Source organism: Theropithecus gelada, chromosome 1, assembly GCF_003255815.1.
Source record: "Theropithecus gelada isolate Dixy chromosome 1, Tgel_1.0, whole genome shotgun sequence".
NCBI lineage: Eukaryota > Metazoa > Chordata > Mammalia > Primates > Cercopithecidae > Theropithecus > Theropithecus gelada.
In genome coordinates this window covers 106,887,351-106,909,828 of record NC_037668.1, presented here as the reverse complement: position 1 = coordinate 106,909,828, position 22,478 = coordinate 106,887,351, and the positions used below count along the sequence as shown (strand labels likewise).

General features: G+C 33.5%; 1 protein-coding gene across 1 annotated transcript in view; it reads left to right on the top strand.

Moving 5' to 3' along the window:
* Positions 1 to 22,478, top strand: part of ADGRL4 (adhesion G protein-coupled receptor L4) — a 116,233-nt gene that overhangs the window by 78,421 nt on the left and 15,334 nt on the right. The window contains exons 9-12 of the mRNA XM_025357687.1: positions 4,233 to 4,406; positions 5,624 to 5,827; positions 7,969 to 8,189; positions 8,318 to 8,384. Of these exons, the coding sequence (XP_025213472.1) occupies positions 4,233 to 4,406; positions 5,624 to 5,827; positions 7,969 to 8,189; positions 8,318 to 8,384 (666 nt within the window). The remainder of the gene's footprint in view (positions 1 to 4,232; positions 4,407 to 5,623; positions 5,828 to 7,968; positions 8,190 to 8,317; positions 8,385 to 22,478) is intronic.

The window sequence follows — 22,478 nt, the reverse complement described above, 5'->3', positions numbered from 1 at the left end:
AAAAATGCAAGTAAATAATAGCTCAAACTTAAATAATGGTAAGCAGCATGTTGAGGGAAAAAGAAAATGTGAAATTGTTTAAGACTGGAAACCAAACTTAGACTTCTTCTTAAGATGCTAAATGCAAAATACACTTTTAATACTAGAAACCAAACACTGTTCTTTTACATGGTCTGATGGTTTTTCTGTTTTTTATCAGTAGAATGTTTTGACAGCTAAAGAGTTGCCAAGAACAACCCACTTCACCAATCCCTGTTTGACAAAGACACAAAACAAAACGCATATTTAAACAAAAACTCTTCACAGTAATTCCTGGGAAAACTTAATTGCTCTTATCTGGCTTTCTGCTCAAATGTATTTTCCATTCAAAGTAATGACTGTTATGAAATTTCACCACTCTTCTCTGACAATAGACCTACTTAGTCTCTAGTTCCCTCTCTCTGAGAATGAAATTTTGGTCCCATTTTTTCACCTGAGAAAATAAAAACTATCTCTTAAGTAATATGTTCAGTGTCCTGGTTCCCTGATAATTTATCTGTGATTTGACTGATTGATACATACTTCTACAGTACCTCAGAAGAATAGTAACACTAATTATAGTAATATTAACAATTATCATAGCAATCAATAATTACATAGTGCTTAGATTAGAAACCAGTCAGTATTCTAAGTTTTTTACTAAAAACAAACAAACAAACAAACAAAAAACTCATTTAATGCTTACAAAAGCCATATGAAGTACATACTATTATTATTATTTTATAGATGAGGAAACTGAGCCTGTGAGATTAAATAATTTGCTCATGGTCACTCAACAATTAACTGGTAGAAAAAGGTTTCAAGCCCCTGCAGCCTTCCTCCAGAGTCCATGCTCTCAAAAACTATGATACTCCTGACCAGTTTGGCCCACTACATCCATCCCAGTCTACTTCCCAAGAAATTATGCTCCATCCACCATCTCATCTTTCCTGGGTCTCTCCACATTGGTATCAGTGTCTCAATTAATAAAAAGACTCAAGCCTCCGCCTCATAAAAAAATAAAACCATACCCCTTTGGTACTGGATCATCTTCAACCAAAAAACCAAAATATAATAACTCCTCTTATCTTAAGCTTCTAAAAAGTAGATGTAATCTGCTGACTTCCATCTATGGAAGATTCAGATTTAGTTTTCTTACACACATGTTCTGCTGTGATATACACACTCCCTCAACCATCCATCCACTCATGCTTACCTCCAATTTTTGGTTAAATCAGTTTTCAGTGTTTATAATACTATAAATTGGTGTGTTATTCACAACTGAATCATGGAGTTCAGTCATTTTCCTGGTGTTAATTCATTTATTTTCATTTGCTTATATTTCTATTTATCCATTGTTAATTTGTCTCCAAAATATTTGACAGAATTATAAATCTCTTTTCAAAACATTCGAACAAGTAAGCTTATCTATCAGCCAGTTTGTTGTCTTGGAGACATCCTTCCCAAGGCTCTGTAGCCTTGATGCTGTCTGGATGATCTACCCCTGGGTCATTTATCAGCCTGGGCATGCCTTCCCTTCCCCCCATCATTTTCACATATCATTCACCGTTCACCTCACTCCTCTCCTGTGTCAGATGCCATGTTTCCTCCAGCAATGTCTTCTTTCTTAGTTTATATATGTATTTTGGTGACATATTCTCCAGTGGCTGCTTGAGAAAGGAAACAGAGAAGGTCAATTTTTTAAGCTCTTGCATTATTAGGTTTTATATAAATATACAAATATATACACACACACAAATATATTTTTCTACCTTACCCTTATACTTGTTAGATAAATACCATGTACAGAGTTATGTTTTTTTCTCAGATCTTTCTACACCTTGTTCCTATGTCTTCCAGCTTTCAAGGGTAACCTGGAGAAGTTGAATGCAATTAATTATTTTAATTAAAATGTATTGTCTTTTGAATGCAATCAGTCTCTTTCTCTTTATCTCTCTCTTAAAGTTTTGAAATCTTTATTCTTGGTATTCCAGAATCTTTAAGATGTACTTTGGTGTGAATCTTTCTTCATCAATTGCAGTAAACATCTTGTGAGTCTGTTCAGTCTGAAAATGTATGGTCTTCAGCTTTAGAGAATTTTCTACAATGATTTCTCTGGTAATCTATCCCTGTCCAGTATCTCTGCTCTCTTTTTCTGTTCCTCTTAGTATGCATTAGACTTCCCAGCTGAGCTTCTAATATTCGGAGTTTTTAAACTTTTTCATTCCTATTTTTAATTTTTCTAGTAACTTTTTTTATTTTTACTTTATACTTTATTTTCACTGAGAAACTTTATGTTTTCAATCCTCATGTTGTTTAATGGGTATAGTATCTCATCTCTCTGAGATATTATTTATACATTTTTTTAAAAAACTCATTTCTGCTCCCTGCGTCATCTTGCTCTTGACTTTCTTTGTTTGGATCGTTCACCTTGGTTCCCTGTCTTTCCTGTTGGAGCTTGTCCTCAGATGTCTGGGGGTTCGTGGCCACCCATTCCCATTTAATAATGAGACACGGTGTGCTCTCCTGGCCTTGTGGCAGTGGTGTGCTTCACTAGAGTTTTCATCAGGCAGGCTCCTGGCCACGGTATTGGAAGATCCTGAATGTCAGTATCCAAAAGCAGTTTATTTTTGGCCAATCAGTTTCTCAGGAAGAAACGTTCTTCCTTTCCTATCTACTCTAGACAGAAGTCTGGTTGGAAGGATTAGGAAAATTAAGATGTGATGGGACATGGTGGAAGATCAGTGTGTAAACAGACCCTCACTTAAGTCTGTTTTTGAATGGTACGCATAATCACAACTTAGTCTGGCTCCTCAATTCTACAGTCCCTCTGCTTTCTCTAGAATTAGGCACTTCCCAGGCTCTTTTTGAGGCACTAAAAGAATTTCAGTTTTCTTCATATAGTTTGACATTCTTGACAAACTTCTAGCAATCTCTCCAATTTTAACTCAATTATCTTTCCAGACAAACTCACACTGTTTTTTTCAGTGCTCCAGCTATTGACCTAAGGGTTATATTTAGCATCTATTCCATTAAAACAATTATCTTATTGTATTTAAATCATCTGAGTTTCTATCATCCTTGAAGAGCTGATACTTTATCTTTTTGATTGATAATCCTCACTCTTTGAACAGTATATATCATACATTTGACACTCAAGGTACATTTTCTTTAATAAATAGTTGTCTGAAAATTGGAATTTGATTCTATAGTACTCCACTTATCAATGTTTAGTCTTAAATACACCTTAAAATAACATGTTTTGGCCTCTTAACATAATATAGCATTTATCTCAGAGAGCGTTTATGAGGGTTGAACTAAACAAAGTAAGAAAGCAAGCACCTAGTTAAGTGTAAATTGTTATATAACTGGAAATAGCTTTTATTTCTACAAGTTCAACATTTTATTGATAAATTATTATTAAACCATCCATTAAGTGTGGTGTTATGATTAGTTAATATAAAAGTATGATAAGAACTCCACCATTTATTGAATAACTATCACACTGTCTGTGTGTCATCTGTCTCATGTCTGTATCTGATCTTGTCTTCACTATTCTTTACCTCACGTACTGTGCTCTAACTTAACTGGCTTCTACAAGTTTCTGGAATGCCTCTGGTCAGTCTCACTTCAGAGCTTGTCCATTTGCATTTCCAACTGTTTGGAACCCTCTGTTCCCAAGTCTGTTGGACCCCCCCCTTCACTTCATTGAAGTACCTGCTTAGACATAATCTAGGAGACATCCCCTTGGACAACCCTCCATATCACTTTCTTTCTTCTTATCCAGGGTTACTTTTCTCATTGAGTAATTTTTCATCTCTAACTAGAATGTAATGTCAACAATGCAAACAGTTTTTTCTCTTTTGTTCACTGTTGTATTTTTAGTACCTGGATTAGTGACAAATATCTAGTCAATACTCAACAAACATGTACTGAATGAAGATGCAAATGAAAATTATGCACTGTGGTAAATGACATATGAATAATTTAATAAAAATTATCACGTTTGTGAGACAAAATTGATGAAATATAGCATTGTTGCAATATAAATTTCCATTCTTCCACATAGCCGCCTTTATTTTTTATAATTTGTTTTGTGTTTCACTGTTAAGGCATTGTTTCAATCACATTAATGGTATTTTAAGTATGGCAAAAGCAATACTATGTATGTAACTTTTTATCTTTTTTTCATCAGTAAAATATCTTTTTTTCAGATCACAGATAGGTATAAGAGTCTATGTGCATTTTGGAATTACTCACCTGATACCATGAATGGCACCTGGTCTTCAGAGGGCTGTGAGCTGACATACTCAAATGAGACCCACACCTCATGCCGCTGTAATCACATGACACATTTTGCAATTTTGATGTCCTCTGGGCCTTCCATTGTAAGAGAACTTTCCCCTTCATATTTATAAATGTTCCTTTTTCTGTTTTTATCCATGTTATTCAAGAGAATATTTATTTTTTTATATATTTTTCTTGGGTTTAGATAGCACATTTAGTATAAGAGACAAAACCCCAATGGGATCTTTCTTTCTGTCTGTTTTCCTACCTACCTTCTAGAACATATCTAGTATGCATTTAAGATTATTTCTAGTCTGAGACTTATCTAGTCTGTAATATCTGGTAGATTACATATAAAATTAGTTTGTAATGCTACTTTCAAGAGCCATTTGCCCATTTTAATGTATCATGGAATTTAGAGGCACTTTTTTGTGATGACAATTTATTTTTATACGTGACAAAGCTCCTGAAAATATTTGACAGTTGGCCAATAAGTATTAGCACACTTATAACTAACATCATATTTTTAGCAATGTAGAACCCCACATGATTTTTAAACATGAAGAAGCTCTCTAAGGTGAATGGTTTCATGATATGTATTTTGCTTTTGAAATATCTTACTTACTTTGTATATTTATCACATAATTTCTTATTTTATAGCTCTGTGCTAGCATCTCAATTATATTTATTTATAATCTATCATTAAATATATAAAGTAATCAAATAAATCTACGTAAACATAATGTCAGTCCTAACGATGATTTTCCTGAAGTTAAGCAAATAAACATCTATTCTTTATATAAACATAAGTATTCGTCTAGTTAGGATAAAACCAACATTATATATTTTAAAGTTTCTGAACAATATTGCTTGATAATCCTTATATTCAGCATTGCTAACACCTTTGTTTCACGTGTTTTAGATGAATCACTGCATAGACATAAGACTTAGTCTTACCACTGATAAATCTGTTTTAATTAACTATTTTCACATTACAATAATGGATTGCCTTTCTAAGGTAATGAAATTAATGACGATAACATTGCTAAACCATGTACTAATACTAATACTATGCCTAGAAAAAAATCACCAATTACAGAACTGTTAAAGTGCTACATGATTTACATCAGATTTATGTGGATATTGAGGATTTTCAAAAGTACAAAATTTTTCTCATCTAAATGCACATTTATAGTTTTACATTTTATGAACATTTTGATTAATGTTTCACCAAAAAAGGAAGTTCATTATATGTTGTAGTTCCTTTGACAAGTTACTGAGTTATTCTTTTAACAGCTTTATTATTATTTTCCCTTAGGGTATTAAAGATTATAATATTCTTACAAGGATCACTCAACTAGGAATAATTATTTCACTGATTTGTCTTGCCATATGCATTTTTACCTTCTGGTTCTTCAGTGAAATTCAAAGCACCAGGACAACTATTCACAAAAATCTTTGTTGTAGCCTATTTCTTGCTGAACTTGTTTTTCTTGTTGGGATCAATACAAATACTAATAAGGTATGTAGGCATCCTAATCTCTATTTTTGTCCTATGATACGTGTACTTTCTTAAATGTGTATGTCATAGAAACATTAATTGTAATTTAGGGTTTAATGGGGCAGACATACTCTATAATTTGTGCTTCAGCTATCCTTTCTAAGTTTGATAATGCTAACACAGCTAAGCAAACTACTTATTGAGTCCATTCAGCAAAAATGGTCCTCATTATGATGAATTATTGGGACAAATTAAAACTTTGCAACAAACTGAATAAATACTTTTTTTGTTGTTCTGTTTTGTTTTTAAATGGACGCTAAACAAAGACCAAGGACAGAGAGAATTAGAAATAAAGTTTATCTTAGAATGGGGACTGACCATAAATGCAGTCACAGTTTATAGGTTGAAATGTGATAAATTGGTTTTACCTAGTTTCTTTTCTAACTTCTCATTTCCCAACATTATTGATTTTGAACCATTCGAACCTTCCCAGATGGTTTCATATTGTATTGGTCTGGGTCCTCCTAGAAGCAGGTGTTAAGATGAGGTTAAACATGCAATAGATTTATTAAGGGAATTGTTGGCGAGAGCAAATGGGAAGAGAGAGGCTTGGAAAGCTATCGGGCCAAGATTCAGGTATGATCCTGAGGGAAGACAAGAAGAGTGGGCAAAAGTGTTCCACACAGTAATGCAGTTCTAAAGAAAAGTCAGCACAGGTGTTAAAGAATCCTCTTGGAAGTCCTTGAGCCAAAGTTACCTGTCAGGGAAATCTTTTGTCCCTCAGGAGCAGGAATCCTTTGTAAGAGGAATCCTTTGTTTCTCACAGCAGTAACCCTACTGTGCTCAGTCATCGGCTGGCAGCAGCCTATGAGAAGTGGGAAGAGCAATGGATTTCCTACAGCTGCAGCTGAAGCCTTAGGTCAGTTGCACCCCTTGCAGTTGGATATTGGAGAAGTGTATTCTCATGACCACAAAAAGTGAAATTGCCTCCATATTTCCATTCTTAGAAATCCTTCAAAGACTGAAACGAACAATCAGTTAGCAAAGTTTTCTTCTGAAGTAGATGGCAAGAAGTGTTTATTTTAAATAGTATACACCAGACTGTAAACTCCTTATCTATTTTTATGTTTTACAGTGGTATTCGTAACACTTTCCAATTTTATGTATCTCCCACTATCCTACAATGCCTAGTTCCTCTTTCAGTTACCTTCCACCATTATCTTCACCCCAAAACTACTCCTTACAGTGTTTACTTTCAACTACTTTTCACCTATTAAATTTGTCCCATTTTTCCAGTCATATCTTAAATCCCACTTCCTCGCTAGTGATTTCCAAATTTTAATTGCCAATGATCCTTCTGTTCCCCAGCCTTATAGAGTACTCTCTAACATATTTTAGTATGTCATATCGTTAATCTTGAATTATAGTTTGTTTTTTTTTAAATGGGATAGGTACATAAGTATGTATTATGTTATCTTTCCCATGATATATACCTTTAGCTTTACTAGTATGGGAAAGTATAACTACTTCTTTTTCTGTTATTTCTTATAGGCCTAACTTTAGTTCTAGATGAGAAATAACCACTGAAAAGAATGTTTAAGTGAAAGCCATCTCAAATTTACATGATAATCTTAACAGTTTAAAGTAATTCTATAATGGATATTTTGATGAAATATATTATTAATCTATTTTGTAAAATTTTTTTGTCACCTAAGATATTTATTTTATTTTGTTTAGCAGAGTATTGTAAGTCATTTTCATTCTTCAAGCATGAATGAAGGAAAAGAGAGGTATCTCCAAAACAGAAATCAACTTAAATCTTAACATATTCACCAAGATACCATGGTTTACGTGTGAATAATCCACAATTTATCACATAACATAAATATATAAAAGTTATAAACCTGTGGACAAAAACAGTAACTTAGTTCTATCACAAGATTAGTTAATATTTCACGTTGATGAAGCACAGTTGTTTTCCTAAATCAGCTAGAACTAGTACATCTTTAAGAACTGACATGATATTTTAATATGATTCATTAAAATATGTGGCATACTTTATAGTATAAAGAAAGTTGTGATTTACAGCACAAGTTGAGATTGTGTGTTATGATAATTTTAAAGCAAACACTGCCAATATTTTTTTTTTCTTTGATTTCTAGCTCTTCTGTTCAATCATTGCCGGACTGCTACACTACTTCTTTTTAGCTGCTTTTGCATGGATGTGCATTGAAGGCATACATCTCTATCTCATTGTTGTGGGAGTCATCTACAACAAGGGATTTTTGCACAAGAATTTTTATATCTTTGGCTATCTAAGCCCAGCCGTGGTAGTTGGATTTTCAGCAGCACTAGGATACAGATACTATGGCACAACCAAAGTGTAAGTTAAAATGATTTCATGGGCATTTGAAACACAATTTTGAATGTGCTTTGCATATCTTTGATAATTTTGCTATGTTAAAGTACATGCAAACATGTTTATAAATTAATCTTTTATTTACTTTTCAGATGTTGGCTTAGCACAGAAAACAACTTTATTTGGAGTTTTATAGGACCAGCATGCCTAATCATTCTTGTATGTATATATAAAATTGTTAATACAATTCAAAAAAGTGATGATTATAGGGTGCTTAAAATTTCCAGCAATAAGGTGTTACTTTTTTAAAAAAGAATTTGAATGTTTTACAGTATATCACTTATCAGCATTTTACATATATTGTAATTGAAAAATACATGTATATCTTGTAAATTCAAAGCTATTACAATTCATTTGCCCTCTTGATGGAGGATAGATGTCTGCATAACAAAGAGGAAAAAGCATTTTTCACTTATCAGTAATATCTTGGCATACTTCAACACAGAGAGTGTGCCAACCAGCTGATAATCTGGCATTTTAGATGTTTACGTTATTTAATCTTTTATTGAAGATCGGTTATCTTTGAAGATTAGACTGTCATCTTTATAGTTTTATCATCTTTATATACCCTGTCATCATAAAGTGATTTTAAACTAAATTGCAACATCAGAGACAAGAACTCACTATTTCTTATGAACAGACAAGTCATATATTGAGATAGTCCTATTTCAGCAAGGAAGAGGGCCTTTTAATTCTTATTGGAAGTGGTTTCAAACCTACAAATTTGGCAGGTATTATATGTTCCATTATAAATAAAGACATTTTTATATGTCTGAAGAGCATTTCTAAGTGCTGAAAGTTTTCAACAGTCTTTCTGAATATAATAGTCTGTCAATGAATCTGGGAGGTCTGACAAGACTCTAGAGTGGAATGAATTGTCAGTAGAGAAGTTATGGCAATATTTTGGACAACTTTGTTCCATATGTGTTGACCATAGGCTAGTCATCTTTTTGAATTTGTTTTTCTCTCTTCCTCTTTCCTTTGAGTTTTTTATGGTTATGAGGGTACTGCTAAATGGAGAAAGACCTGAAATGCAAAGCAGAGAATTTTCATCAAGCTTTATTTTGCAATGGTGTGGGTGAAGTCAAGTGCATTCATAAACTGTACTTTCTACTCATCACAAAAACTCATTTATAATTCTCACAATAAATCAAACAATATTTTATAAAAGAAAAGCCAAGGGCCAGATTTAAGCTAAAACAATTTGAGTTAATTTATTATAGCTCCAAAATTTCCAACCCACATAAGAATATAAAATGGTGTCCCACTCACATATTTTTATGGATTGCTCTGATGTGAGTATTTCATGTGATGACATATTCTGCATATCCTAATTTTACTGATTTCCTCACCATAGGAAAATCTATCTTTGCCATTGTTTTGTACAAGTCAAAGGTCCATGGAGCAATGACTCTTACTGTTTGGATAAAAAGTAGCATGACAGAAATTATCCTGAAACAACAAAAACAGGAGCATACTTCTCTAAAATAAGACAGGGGAAGTGTTCTCTGAAATAGTTTTTACAGTTGCTTATGTAAGGCTAATTTGGATTATTTTATAGTAAGATACAGAGAATTTAGATGAAATTATTTAAAAATGAGTCCTGTAAACTTTTCTAGAGGTCTAAATGAACACTGTCATATTGTTCTAGTCTGGAGTTAATGAGCCAATTTATCTCCCATACAGTCTCTGTATGATAATCATTTCCAGGTTAACCAGAGGGTCAGGCTGCTTAAAAAATGAGCTAGGCCCCTCAGTTTTACTCTAAAATTAAATATTTCTCATCTTTTATGATATCTTTTTTAAATACTAAGAAATTCTTAGATAATTATTGAATCAAAGTGAATTATTTTTCTCCAGTTATCTTTGTTCTTCTGTGCTAATGCTTGCATATTGCTATTATTATTAAGTTGTGTAACACAATGTTAGATGACATTTTTTCTGTTGCCCATGAATAGTATCTAGCCCAAAGATAAAGTCAAAGAGATATTGAACACCAAACATATAAAAAAGAACCACTGATAGTTTAGGCCTGACTCTTCCCAAGGGTCACACAATTAAAGAAAAGGACCAGCTATAGCCCCGTGAGATGACTGGGGAAGGGAGCTCAGTGGGTGATGTCTCAGAGTTAGCATGCTTGGCCTTTAGGGAAGGACAATGTTCTCCATTAGAAGTTTTTCTTTTATCTACCAATAAGAAAATATGATGGTGTTTCCCAGCCCCCTGAAGACAAGATGTGGAGGAATACTCAAAAAAGTTTGCAGAGCATGGAATCAAAATAGTAAGAGTAAAATTATCATCCTGGTCTCACATTGCTAGAATGACTGTAGAATTTTCATGTGTCCCTGGGATATAAGAATACCAGATTATGATGAGCTTTTTTTATGAGAATTTGGCATATATCCCCTGATTTCGAGCCAAATGTGAACCTAGAGACTAGCACCTGCTTTTGTATGGCGTTTCCTGCAGGCAATGTGCTTACTGGATTATTCTTCAACAGCAGGGACAGAAAAGATTATTATACAGTGTCCCTAATAATAAAATGATGGGGCAGAACACAAAGACTTGAGCTATTCTAGATGCACAGATAAGTTGGAGAAATGGAAAGAAGTTGCAGGGCTGCCTAGGTCATGTGAAGATATGTACAATGAAGAGAATGAGTTGAATGGAGATATGGATATTCGTCTTTGACAAATAGAAGAGACCAAGATGGAAATGAAATACTGTGATCACCAAGTAAATTATACATACCATCAAAGTGAAGACTGTCTCTTAAGCCAAGACTAGCAATGGTAATAAGAACTAGACTAAACCGAAATGATATCATGCAGCTCCCCCATAACAACAGGTGGTCAGATCCTTCTACCCTCCAAGCGCAGAGTTGTGGAGCCTTAGCAGTAGAAGACCAGTATCTCAGATCCAGCCATGCTGCCCCTACTCAAACACATATGCTCCAAGTATCTGGAAAGGAAAAAGAAGTAAACACCAAATTTTAAAAAATCTAAAATTACTAAAAGCTATGGCATGTAAATTTATGACAATCCCTGAATTTAAAAAAAAAAAAAAACAAAAACGTAACTTTTATGTCACAAAAAAAATCTCTACTTCACCAAGTAGGGATTCCTTTTTAAATGGAGTTCAGGTGTTCCAAACTGATCACCACTTGCCATTTTGGGGATAACAATGACCTCCTGATTAGGAGTTTGTCATCCTATGCTTTAGAATATTCTGCTAGGTGAAGACCCAAACCGTATGATTAAGTTCACCATGTTAATTGGGTGCTCTGGGCATGATAGAAAGACAAAGAAAATGTAAGAAATATCTTCTGCCCACTACAGTATGAATGAGAGGAAAAAAGACAACACGCATGATAAAGAAAAGTATGTAATTACATATAAGTGATACTGGTGAGATGTGAGGAGATCAGTATATACATCATAGTCATTCAATAATCTTCATTGAGATGTAGGACCTTGTTTGTGGATGTGACAAGAAGCAGGTTCTACTTTATATGATTGCAAAAGGTCAGAGGACTGCAAGTGTGAACTAAAGCAAGCAGCCCTTGTAAGCATGCCAGATTCCTTTTGAGGGAGAACAAGGGCAAAACAAGAAGTAGTTAGCATTGTAAACCAGGCAACACCAGGCATCAACTGAAGTGTCATCATTATTCACAGTATTCAAGAATAATCTTTTTAAAATAGATTAATCACTTTTTAGTCCAGATTGTCATTAACTACTAAACAAATTTTTACCTCCACAAATAAACTCATCCATTTCTTCTCCTCCATGTTTATAGTCAGGCCCTTGCTATACCTCACTAGGATGCTAGTATTCAGAACAAAAATAAGAGCTTTTATTTTAATTTATAATTTATTTTATTTTATTTAACTTTCAAGTTCAAGGGTACATGTGCAGATTTGTTATATAAGTAAACTTGTGTCATGGGGGTTTGTTGTATGGACTATTTCATCATGCAGGTATTAAGCCTAGTACCCATTAGTGATTTTACCTGATCTTCTCCATCCTTCCATCTTCTACCCTCAAGTAGGCTCCAATGTCTGTTGTTCCCATCTTTGTGTCCATGTGATCTCATCATTTGGCTTCCACTTATAAGTGAGAGCATGTGGTATTTGGTTTTCTGTTCCTGCATTAGTTTGCAAAGGATAAAGGCCTCCAGTTCCATCCACGACCCTGCAAAGGACACGAACTCATTCTTTTTATGACTGCACAGTATTCCATGCTGTATATGTACCACATTTTCATTATTCAGTCTACCATTGATGGGCATTTAGTTTATACTGTGTCTTTGCTATTGTGAATAGTGCTGCAGTGAACATGTGTCTTTATGATGGAACAATTTATATTCCTTTGGGTATATACCCAGTAATGGGATTACTGGGTCAAATGGTAGTTCTGTTTTTAGGTCTTTGAGGAATCACCACCATGTCTTTCACAATGGTTGAACTAATTTATACTCCCACCAACAGTGTATAACCATTCCTTTTTCTCCCCAACTTCACCAGCATCTGTAATTTTTTCACCTTTAATAATAGGCATTCTGATTGGTGTGAGATGATACCTCATTGTGGTTTCGATATGCATTGCTCTTATAATTAGTAACAGTGAACATTTTTTCATATGCTTGTTGGCCGTGTTTATGTCTCCTTTTGAGCAGTGTCTCTTCATGTCCCTTGCCCACATTTTAATGGGGTTGTTTGGTTTTTTTCTTCTAAATTTGTTTAAGTTCCTCATAGGTTCTGAAATTAGACTTTTGCCAGATGTATAATTTGCAAATATTTTCTTCCATTCCATAGGTTTTCTGTTTACTCTGTTGATAGTTTGTTTTGCTGTGCAGAAGCTTTTTAGCTTAATTAGTTCCCATTTGCCAATTTTTTAAAAGTGTAGGGGTGCCTGACTTACCCTGGCCTGGCATAGCCTTAGGTCCTGTTTATAATTTGGTATCATATTGCCACAGAGTCTGTTCTGGCAGTTTTATGACCTCCTGTTTTAACATTAATGCAGTCAGCTGTTGTTTCTAAACTAGCAATCCCCAACTTTTTGGCACAAGGGACCAGTTTTGTGGAAGACAATTTTTCCACAGATTGTTGGGGAGGGGTAATTGGCATTAGATTCTCATAAGGAGCAGGTAGCTTAGATCCCTTGCATGCACATTTCACAATAGGGTTTGCCCTCCTATAAGAAGCTAATGCTGCTGCTGATATGACAGGATGGGGAGCTCAGGTGGTACTGGTTCATGGCCTGGGGTTTGGGGATCTCTTGTCTAAGCTGTAAAAGAGAGTGGGTATAACAAGGTGTTTTTGACCTTCCAACTCATCATGTCCAGGAACTCAGTTTTCAGGTTTTTCTGGGGTCTCCTTGGCACACTGAGTCTATTCAGTTGATGAAGGGCTTCAAATTTTATTTTTAGTTTACATCTCAATCATAGAGCTATGCGTTTCTTGATTTATTTACTGCATCTTACTCAAGAATCATCTTGCTCAATAATCAGTGCCACTGTGCTGCACAACCTTAGGAATCACAGTTCAATTGCAATATGGTCTTCAAGGAGCTGCATTCACGTTGGAATCTCTGTGAGTGATGGACTCTGGAACTCTAAAACTTTGTGGCCCTCTTTTTGGTCACCCTGCAGTATAGAAGTGCCTAGTAAGTCTTCAGTAATTATGTGTATGTTTTAATTGAGCCACTAAAAATATCCATGGTAATAAATGAGGAAGCAAGATTAAGTGATCTTTCTGAAGTTATTTTTCGACCCCTAGCCTTGGGTTCCTAATATACACATGAAGTGAATGATGCCAGCCCTACATAACACGACTATGGTAAAAACAACAGCAACAATTTTAACTTATTTTTTTTTTTTTTTTGAGACGGAGTCTCGCGCTGTGTCACCCAGGCTGGAGTGCAGTGGCGCGATCTCGGCTCACTGCAAGCTCCGCCTCCCAGGTTCAGGCCATTCTCCTGCCTCAGCCTCCGAGTAGCTGGGACTACAGGCGCCCGCCACCACGCCCGGCTAGTTTTTTGTATTTTTAGTAGAGATGGGGTTTCACCATGTTAGCCAGGATGGTCTCGATCTCCTGACCTCGTGATCCGCCCGCCTCGGCCTCCCAAAGTGCTGGGATTACAGGCTTGAGCCACCGCGCCCGGCCTTAACTTATTTTTTAACAATTAAAAAAGGAAAATACACAACATTCTGGAGAATAATCTTATGGCATTCCTATACCTAATTTAATACATTTTTGTATTAAAATTAAATTAAAAGACCAATTTTAAAACCATGATTTTCACAGCAAAATATTATATGCAAGGGAATGTATGTGTAGCCAATTATAGTGTGTGTGTGTGTGTGTGTTTAGATCCTGATTTTTAAAATATTGGTGAATAAGTAACAGTATTATAGCAAGAGATGATTATAATACATGTGTGTGTTGCTACATAGAATTTGTTAGAAGTTTTTAGTACACTATACCAGAAAAAGTTTAGCTAAAACAAAGTAAATATGAAATATTGCAAAGAAAACCAATAGAAATGTAATAGAATAAATAATACTTATTTTCCAGAATAAAGACAAATTATAAGTGAAGCTTTGAATTTAAGTAGGTAATTAGGGGCAAATTTTTATGGCCTTATATGAGGGTTAAGATTGCTTTTATCGTTTCTCTGAACAAATCTAGAAAGACTTGTGCTCCAGAAAAGAAATCTCTATAGAGCAATCTTTAATCCCAGTCATTCCTACATGGGATCCTTACAGTTTATCCATAGAGTAAGGACTACTAGAGTAAGAACTATAGACTGATGCCTTAAATGGCATTTGCTTATTTTTATGAATGGAGCCCTGGGGCTTGCCTGGTTTGGGAATATAATGTAAAATGCCTTTGAGGTAATATGTAAATGAATAAGAAAAGAATTAGTTCAACACTAATGTATTATTATGTATGTTGTTTCAAACAAATATTTAAGCTTTTAATCTGTTCTGATAAGTGTTAACTACTTAGGTATTTGAACAGTAACATGTTCTGCATTGATCTTACTAAAGTACTTCTTCAGGTGTTTGGCACATTAATATTAAAAATCTCTTAGAATTCTGAAATATGAACCAGTGACCTCATTGATTCTATCTACGAATCACTACATTTAAAATGTTAAGATTGTGACTGTACTTGAAAAGGCCTAGCCTTGCTTTTGAAAGCTTGAGCTGTACAAAAAAGAGGTTTCTAAACCTTTGTAAAGCAAGCTGCAAACGGAAGATAATTTCCATAATTTATTTCTTTATTCAATATTTTTAATCTTCAATGCTCAATTCTTTAAATTAAAACTATGTAAGTGATTAGATTCAAGTACACAACTATAAAGAAGAGTTTGTAAAAATAATTTAACTTTTAAATAGAAACTGAAGTTTCCCATAGACACATTCAGCATTGAAGAATAGCATTTGCTTGATTGAGGCAAATACTAATTAAACTATGTCCAAATAAGGCATTTTATTAAAAAACTGTGAGCTTTCATTTGAATTTAAATCAAAACTCTCATAATTGTGTGTTGCTGTATCATCACTACTCTTACCAACTTCTTTTCAAATCTGACCAGAACTCCACTCATTTTTTGTTGTAACCTCTAATTGTCCTTTATATGTCTACAATCTAATTCCCTTTCACCGGGAAATACTTACTAAACCTACTCAAAATGAATTTTTTATATGACCCTTACAAGATGGGCCACGTTTAGACATATCTGTTATTATGTGAGACATTCTTATTACATTTTTTAATAGCACAAATTGCCAAAGATAGGAAAAATGCAAATATTACAAGACTGTGCAAGGCAAAAATATGAATATGCCATCCTACACTCATTCTCTCTCTGTAAATACATTAATATTTACTCTGTATCCTTCTAGACCTCTGCTGTATGTGTATTTGATTGTAAACTCAAAAACCTGAATTGTCTATTATCTGTAACATATTGTATTTCCTTTTCCTTGTTAGAATATACAGTTCTACCCTCTTTTTATCATGTATGTTATGACTATGTGCTAATTTATTTAATAACTTTCCTAAGGATGAATATTTAATGTATTTCCAAAGTTTACTTATTACAAATAATACTGCACAGCTGCACAGATCATCTTTATTGCAATATAAGTTCATGTATCCATTACATAAAATTATTAGGAGCAACTTCTTAGAAGAAGAAATGCAAGTATATACAGATTTTAAAATTTACAATTTGCCCTTCAAAACAATTACTTCAGTTGATAGGTTCACCAACAATATATGAGAGTGTTCTCTTTCTGACACTTTTGCCAACGCTAGATATTATTTTCTACCGAGGCAGATAATAAAACTAAATGGTTTGATTGGAATATATAAACCAAAAAGCATTGTGATAGACTAGGATTCCACAGTAATGGCACAGTTGACACTTTGGACCAAATCTTTGTTGTGGAGGCTGTCCTATCTGTGCCATTACAAGTTTAGAAACATCTCTGGTCTCTACTCACTAGATGCCAGTAGCACCACTGCCATTTAAATATGACAACCAAAATTCCCCCTCCGTGTGTCCTCTGGGGGATGATATTCCCAGTTCTCTTCACTGGGAACCACTAGCCTAGACATGAATGTTAAGTATCTTGAATACGATTGTATTTTATAGTCCTCTATAAATAGCATACCATGAGAAAAATCATGAAAATCATGGTTTTGGCACCACACTTTAGATGTCCACATTAAAGTTATATTAGAAACACTACTCATTGTAATTTTAAATGTTATGGATAATGGCATTAACATTTTAATTACGTGTTTTAATTTAACGTCATCATATTTGTTGGGTGCATCTTTCAGTGACCTCTGTGGTTCAAGGCACTTTAATACTCTAATCTTTATCCATATTATGTATTAATAAGTATTTCAGTGCCTGTAACATTTTTCCACTTTTTTCATATTATTCTGACCTTCTTGAAACAATAGATAGCTGGAATTCAAAATAAGAAAAAGTGGAATTATAAAAAAAAACATAAATAATACATTGGTAGTTTTAATATGTTCCTATATATGAGAGATATATTCTTACTGGAAATACTTTCAAAGGTAATGTCCTTAAGACAGATATTAGAAAATGTCTTAAAAGTTGAATGAACTCATAGAAATTAGGAATCCAAAAAATATTTTTTAAAACTCTTGGGTCTCTAAAGCCCAGTTGGAAATAACTGGTTAAGATGAGATTCATCTCTAGTATTTCCTTCTAAATGTAGCTTTATAGTGAAGGATGTTGTATAATGATACGATGAAAGGGAAAAACTATGGATGTTGGTAAAGCAGGATAGTCATTAGAATTATTATTCACTTTACATTCCTATAGTCTTTTAATCTTTACAAAACACTTTTAATGTATCTCAGTTAATCCTATTGGAAGCTTCTGTAATACATGCAAATAGAAATAGTGACAGCATTTCATAAAATATGATGTTTTACTAGATTTTTACACTATAATACTGCAATCTTGACTTATCTACTCAAAAATACCTAGAGGAATTCTGTTATTTATAACTTTTTAAAATATATGTACTTTATGATCTAGGGTACATGTGCACAACGTGCAGGTTTGTTACATATGTATACATGTGCTATGTTGGTGTGCTGCACCCATTAACTCGTCATTTACATTAGGTATATCTCTTAATGCTATCCCTCCCCCCTCCCCCAACTGCACAATAGGCCCCAGTGAATGAGATCACCGGGACACAGGAAGGGAAACTTTTTGAAGCTGTAGACCAATTGTTTGAAAAGGGCTGATTACACTAAGGCAAGTTATGTGCATTCTTTTGTAATTAACAGACAAAACTGTCAAGCTCCTATTCACTAACAATCCATAAAATCCTTAAACTTGGCCAAGAGCACAGTATAGGTTCTGATCATCTTTGGACTTCTGATCATCCTCTGAAAGTAACACGATTTCCTTCCCCAAGCTGATCTTCTACAAGAGGGAGACTTTCTTTGAATCAGTCTTTCTTAGCCATTGCAGAGCTCTTGTTCTACACAGCTGAAGATATTTAAACTTCTCCATAAGTGTTTGTCATATCCCTCTGTCCCCTTTAACATTCCCTGCAAAATATGAGTTACAAATTTTGAGAGAATGGACTGTCTGCGTGGCTTGGTCTTGATTTCTTTTTCTCATATGGAAACATTGTGCAGTCTAGTTTCAGGGCTTCCCAAGGAATAAACATTTAAGATTCTTTTTGATGCAAAAATCATTCCTCCTGGTTGTATCTGATCAAAATGACAACCAGCCCAGGCAAACAGGGACATGTGGATACTTTACCCAGAAGTGCACATTCAGCAGACCCTGTCTGCTGCTCAGCTTCTTTTTTCACGAGCTCTCCATATTCAGTCACACTGGCTTCTTGATACGTCCTGAGAGGTTCTGTGTACCTTCCCATCTCAGCACCTCTGCACTAAAACATTCCCTATCACTTCCTTCTGTTCATACCTCCATCTAGTTACCACTCATTTGTCTTTCAGATATCAACTCAAACAACACTTTCCAAGGAAAGACCTGCTTGACTCATTAGTTCATAATAAATCTCATTGTTAAATTCTTTCATAGAAGCCCAATTTTTCCTTTTGGAAAACTTTTATCATTCTATAATTACACATGTGTTAGTGTGAATAACCTATTAATATCTGTCTTCTCGAAGGAGTACTGTAAGCTCTGTGAAAACAAAACCTTATGGATTTGCTCCCAGTATATTATCTTTAGGGGTCAGCATGTAGAATTCACTCAAGTAACACTGTTGAATGAATAAATAAATGATGCACCAAGAAAGGTTACTCAGAAATGATATTTCCTTCCCTAAAATGGAAATTTAAAGAAATAAATCATCATGGACATGAGATTATTTTGAAAAAAAATTTCAGAAAAGTATGTGCAGCATTCATTATAAACTATCACTTTTACTTTATTTACTTTTTTCTTCAGAAATGATTACTATATCTACCTATATATATCAATCTATCTACCTATGACATGCTTTCAGTAGGAATTTTAATGCTGAGGCTTTACACTGAACTGAATGAAATGAAGTGCTGGCCAGACACGGTCAGAAGTTTTCAAAAGCAATATGGACAGTGAAGAGTACAAACAATGGGTTCTTTCCATGCCCTGAATTTCTAATATGTAGATGGGGATAATGGTATCAACTCTAGATACAGAGATACTGTTAAAAAACAAAACCAAATTATTAGAGCATTCTTTAAAAGTCAGAAAAGGACAATTCTTAATAATTTCGGGAACAGACTTACATCTCTTCTATTTTTGCCTTTTAAATGAAAATTTAAATTGGCAATAATTTTAGATATACCTTTGAATTTAATTGCGCAAGTTCTGTTTTAGCTTCTCAGCAAGCAATTTATATAAATTTATATTAAAGTTTTTATACCTTAAAGCTTACAGTTTTATAAACTTCCTTTAAAATGTTTGATTCTTACTAACTTCTGTTCTTGTTTTCTATTGCAAGTATATACAAGAAATATTTTTCGTTGCTTGTATCTTAATAAGAAAGAGTTCATTATGTAGTATTCATTGTCACATTACATCAAACAAACAATTACATTGTTGTAAATGCTCTTCACATGCAATTGTTCTCCTTTACCTTTATTCCTTTCCATGGTTTAAAATCATCTACACTTAAAAACCAGTGATAAAGATAAGCCCATGTAGCTCACTTACTCCCATGTGGGTCACTTTATTCTTCATGGATACAAATGTCCAGTTCTCTCTGCCTTTTGATTCTGTTTTTGAGACTTGTAAATTATTCCCTCAAACACTGAAAAAAAAAAACACCACTATTAAAATATTCCTAATGGAAACATGTTAAAAACATGAAGTGCTAATATTATCTTAATGCTTAAAATGATCATGTATTAGGATGGGATTTTAGCCATAATTAAATAGAGCAATTATTTAGCTATAACATGAGGATTAATTTCCTAATAGAGAAATATCCTGCCAACTTGTTGACTAAGAATTTAGTTGTGGCCTACCAGTGTGCCCAAGTCTTAGATTAATGAATTTATATCATAAAATCCATGAATCTTTAGTTTTTGTTAGATGCAAAATATTGAAAGTTGTTCAATGTGTCTATCCACATCAACAGATGTAACTTTATTATTTTTCCCTACTCAGAGTTATTCCTGGAGAATAATTATATTTGGATAATTTTGGCTATATCTCTTAGTTTCTATTGTCATATGTAGTATTCTGTTTCTAATTATATACTATTATGTCACAATCTGCAAAATGTGAGACAAAATAAAAATGTAATTTTTCAAAATGTTTAGTCAAATTAATGGCTAAATGCTCCTTTACAAAGGTTATTAAGGATACCTGGGATTTAAATATAGAGTCTATCCTTCACCCTTTTATTTATTCAACAAACGATTATTGAGCATCTTGTATACTCCAAACACCGTTCTAGGCCTTGAGAATACATCGCCGAATAAAACAGAAAACAGTCTTTGTCCTTGTGGACCTTGGATTCTAGATCAGTAGTCATCAAAGAGCATGGTTTGTTTTTGTAAATAGTTTTATTGGGATACAGCCACACTCATTTATTTGTTTATGTATTCTCTGTTTTAATGGTGTGGCAGAGTTGAGTAGTTGTGATCAAGGCCATATGGCTCTCAAAACCTCAAACTGTTATTTTCTGGACCTCTACAGAAAATGTTTGCTAACCCCAGCTCTATACTAGAGAAATGTAAGAAAAGGTAGCTATCTGCCCTCATAAAATTCCCAGAATTTCATAACAGATTAATTATGAATATTTTTCTTATATTCCAGGTACTCTGTGGGTTACCCTTTGCAATATAGTTATTTCTTTCTTTCTATAAATTTCTTGAAGGTAGCCAGGTTTACGACCTGTAAATTACAGTTCTACCCCAGAGAAGTTTCAACAGAAATGAGGAATTGTTTACACAAATGATAAATGCTCAACATACTCTTGAATTATATCAATTTCAGTACTTATTTTTGCTGACATCACTTTAGAAGAAAGTCCTGAAAGTGGAAAATATTTCCCTCCTCTATATTAACAACATATTACCCAAAACTAAAGACTGACAAATGTAAGTTCTGGTATTTTAAGGTGCTATTGACAGGTCCAGTGAAACCATATCACAAAATGATAATTATCCAATTATCCAGTTGTTGAATAAATATACATTACATGTATTTTTGGTCACTTCAAATTTTGAAGACAATATGGAAGAACCATAATTCTGTATACATGTTATAACCATTACTGATAATAATTGATGTTTATTGAGAACTTAAATATTAGGCACTCTTTGGAGTACTTTACATCAGTTATATAATTTAATACACACAAACAACCTATAAGTACCAATACTATCCATGTTTTACACACAAGGAAAGCAAGACACAAATATTTAAATATATTAACTTTCTTGTAAGTATGAGAACTGGAATTTGAACCTATGAGTGTGGCTCTAAAGTCCATTTAGTCCATTTATTTTGAAGGTGCATTTGTTGCTTTCTTAAAACTGTCATATCATATAAGAAAGCGGTTTTCAACCGTTTTTGACTAAACATCCATCAGTAAAAAGTATGCACCTCACTAAATGTATGTTTTATATCTTGAAAATGTCTAGCATTTATTAGTTTACTAATATTTATGCAAATTATCTTATACAGTATATAATATATATTGTAAGACATACTTTAAAATATACATTTAAAGAATGAAAGATGAAATAACAATATTTAAAATAGATCAATATGATTCTCACTAAAATATTAGCATTTCATTTTTTTAAATGAAATATTGATTATACTTTAAATGCAGCAATTCAAAGGTATAGATCTAAGTTCAATACTTGGTTTAAATGACTATCAGGGAGCTGCAACCTCAAAAATACATTAAATCTGTACTTTCACATCAGGTGTAGCAGATCTACAACTCTAGGTACTCTGTTCTAATACTTATTTCTTCAGATCTTCAGTAATATTTTATTATTGCACTTTCTAGAAGTTTTTAATGGAGTATATAAAGAAATACATTGAAATTTGGTGCCATTATTTTATTTGTTTTCCATGTATTACTTCATGGGTTATTACATTATGTTCCATGTATTATTTTAGTTAATTTTATCATGAAGAACAGAGATTTTCTTCAATAGTATATGATTTTTTTTTTTTTTTTTTTTTTTTTTTTTTTTTGGG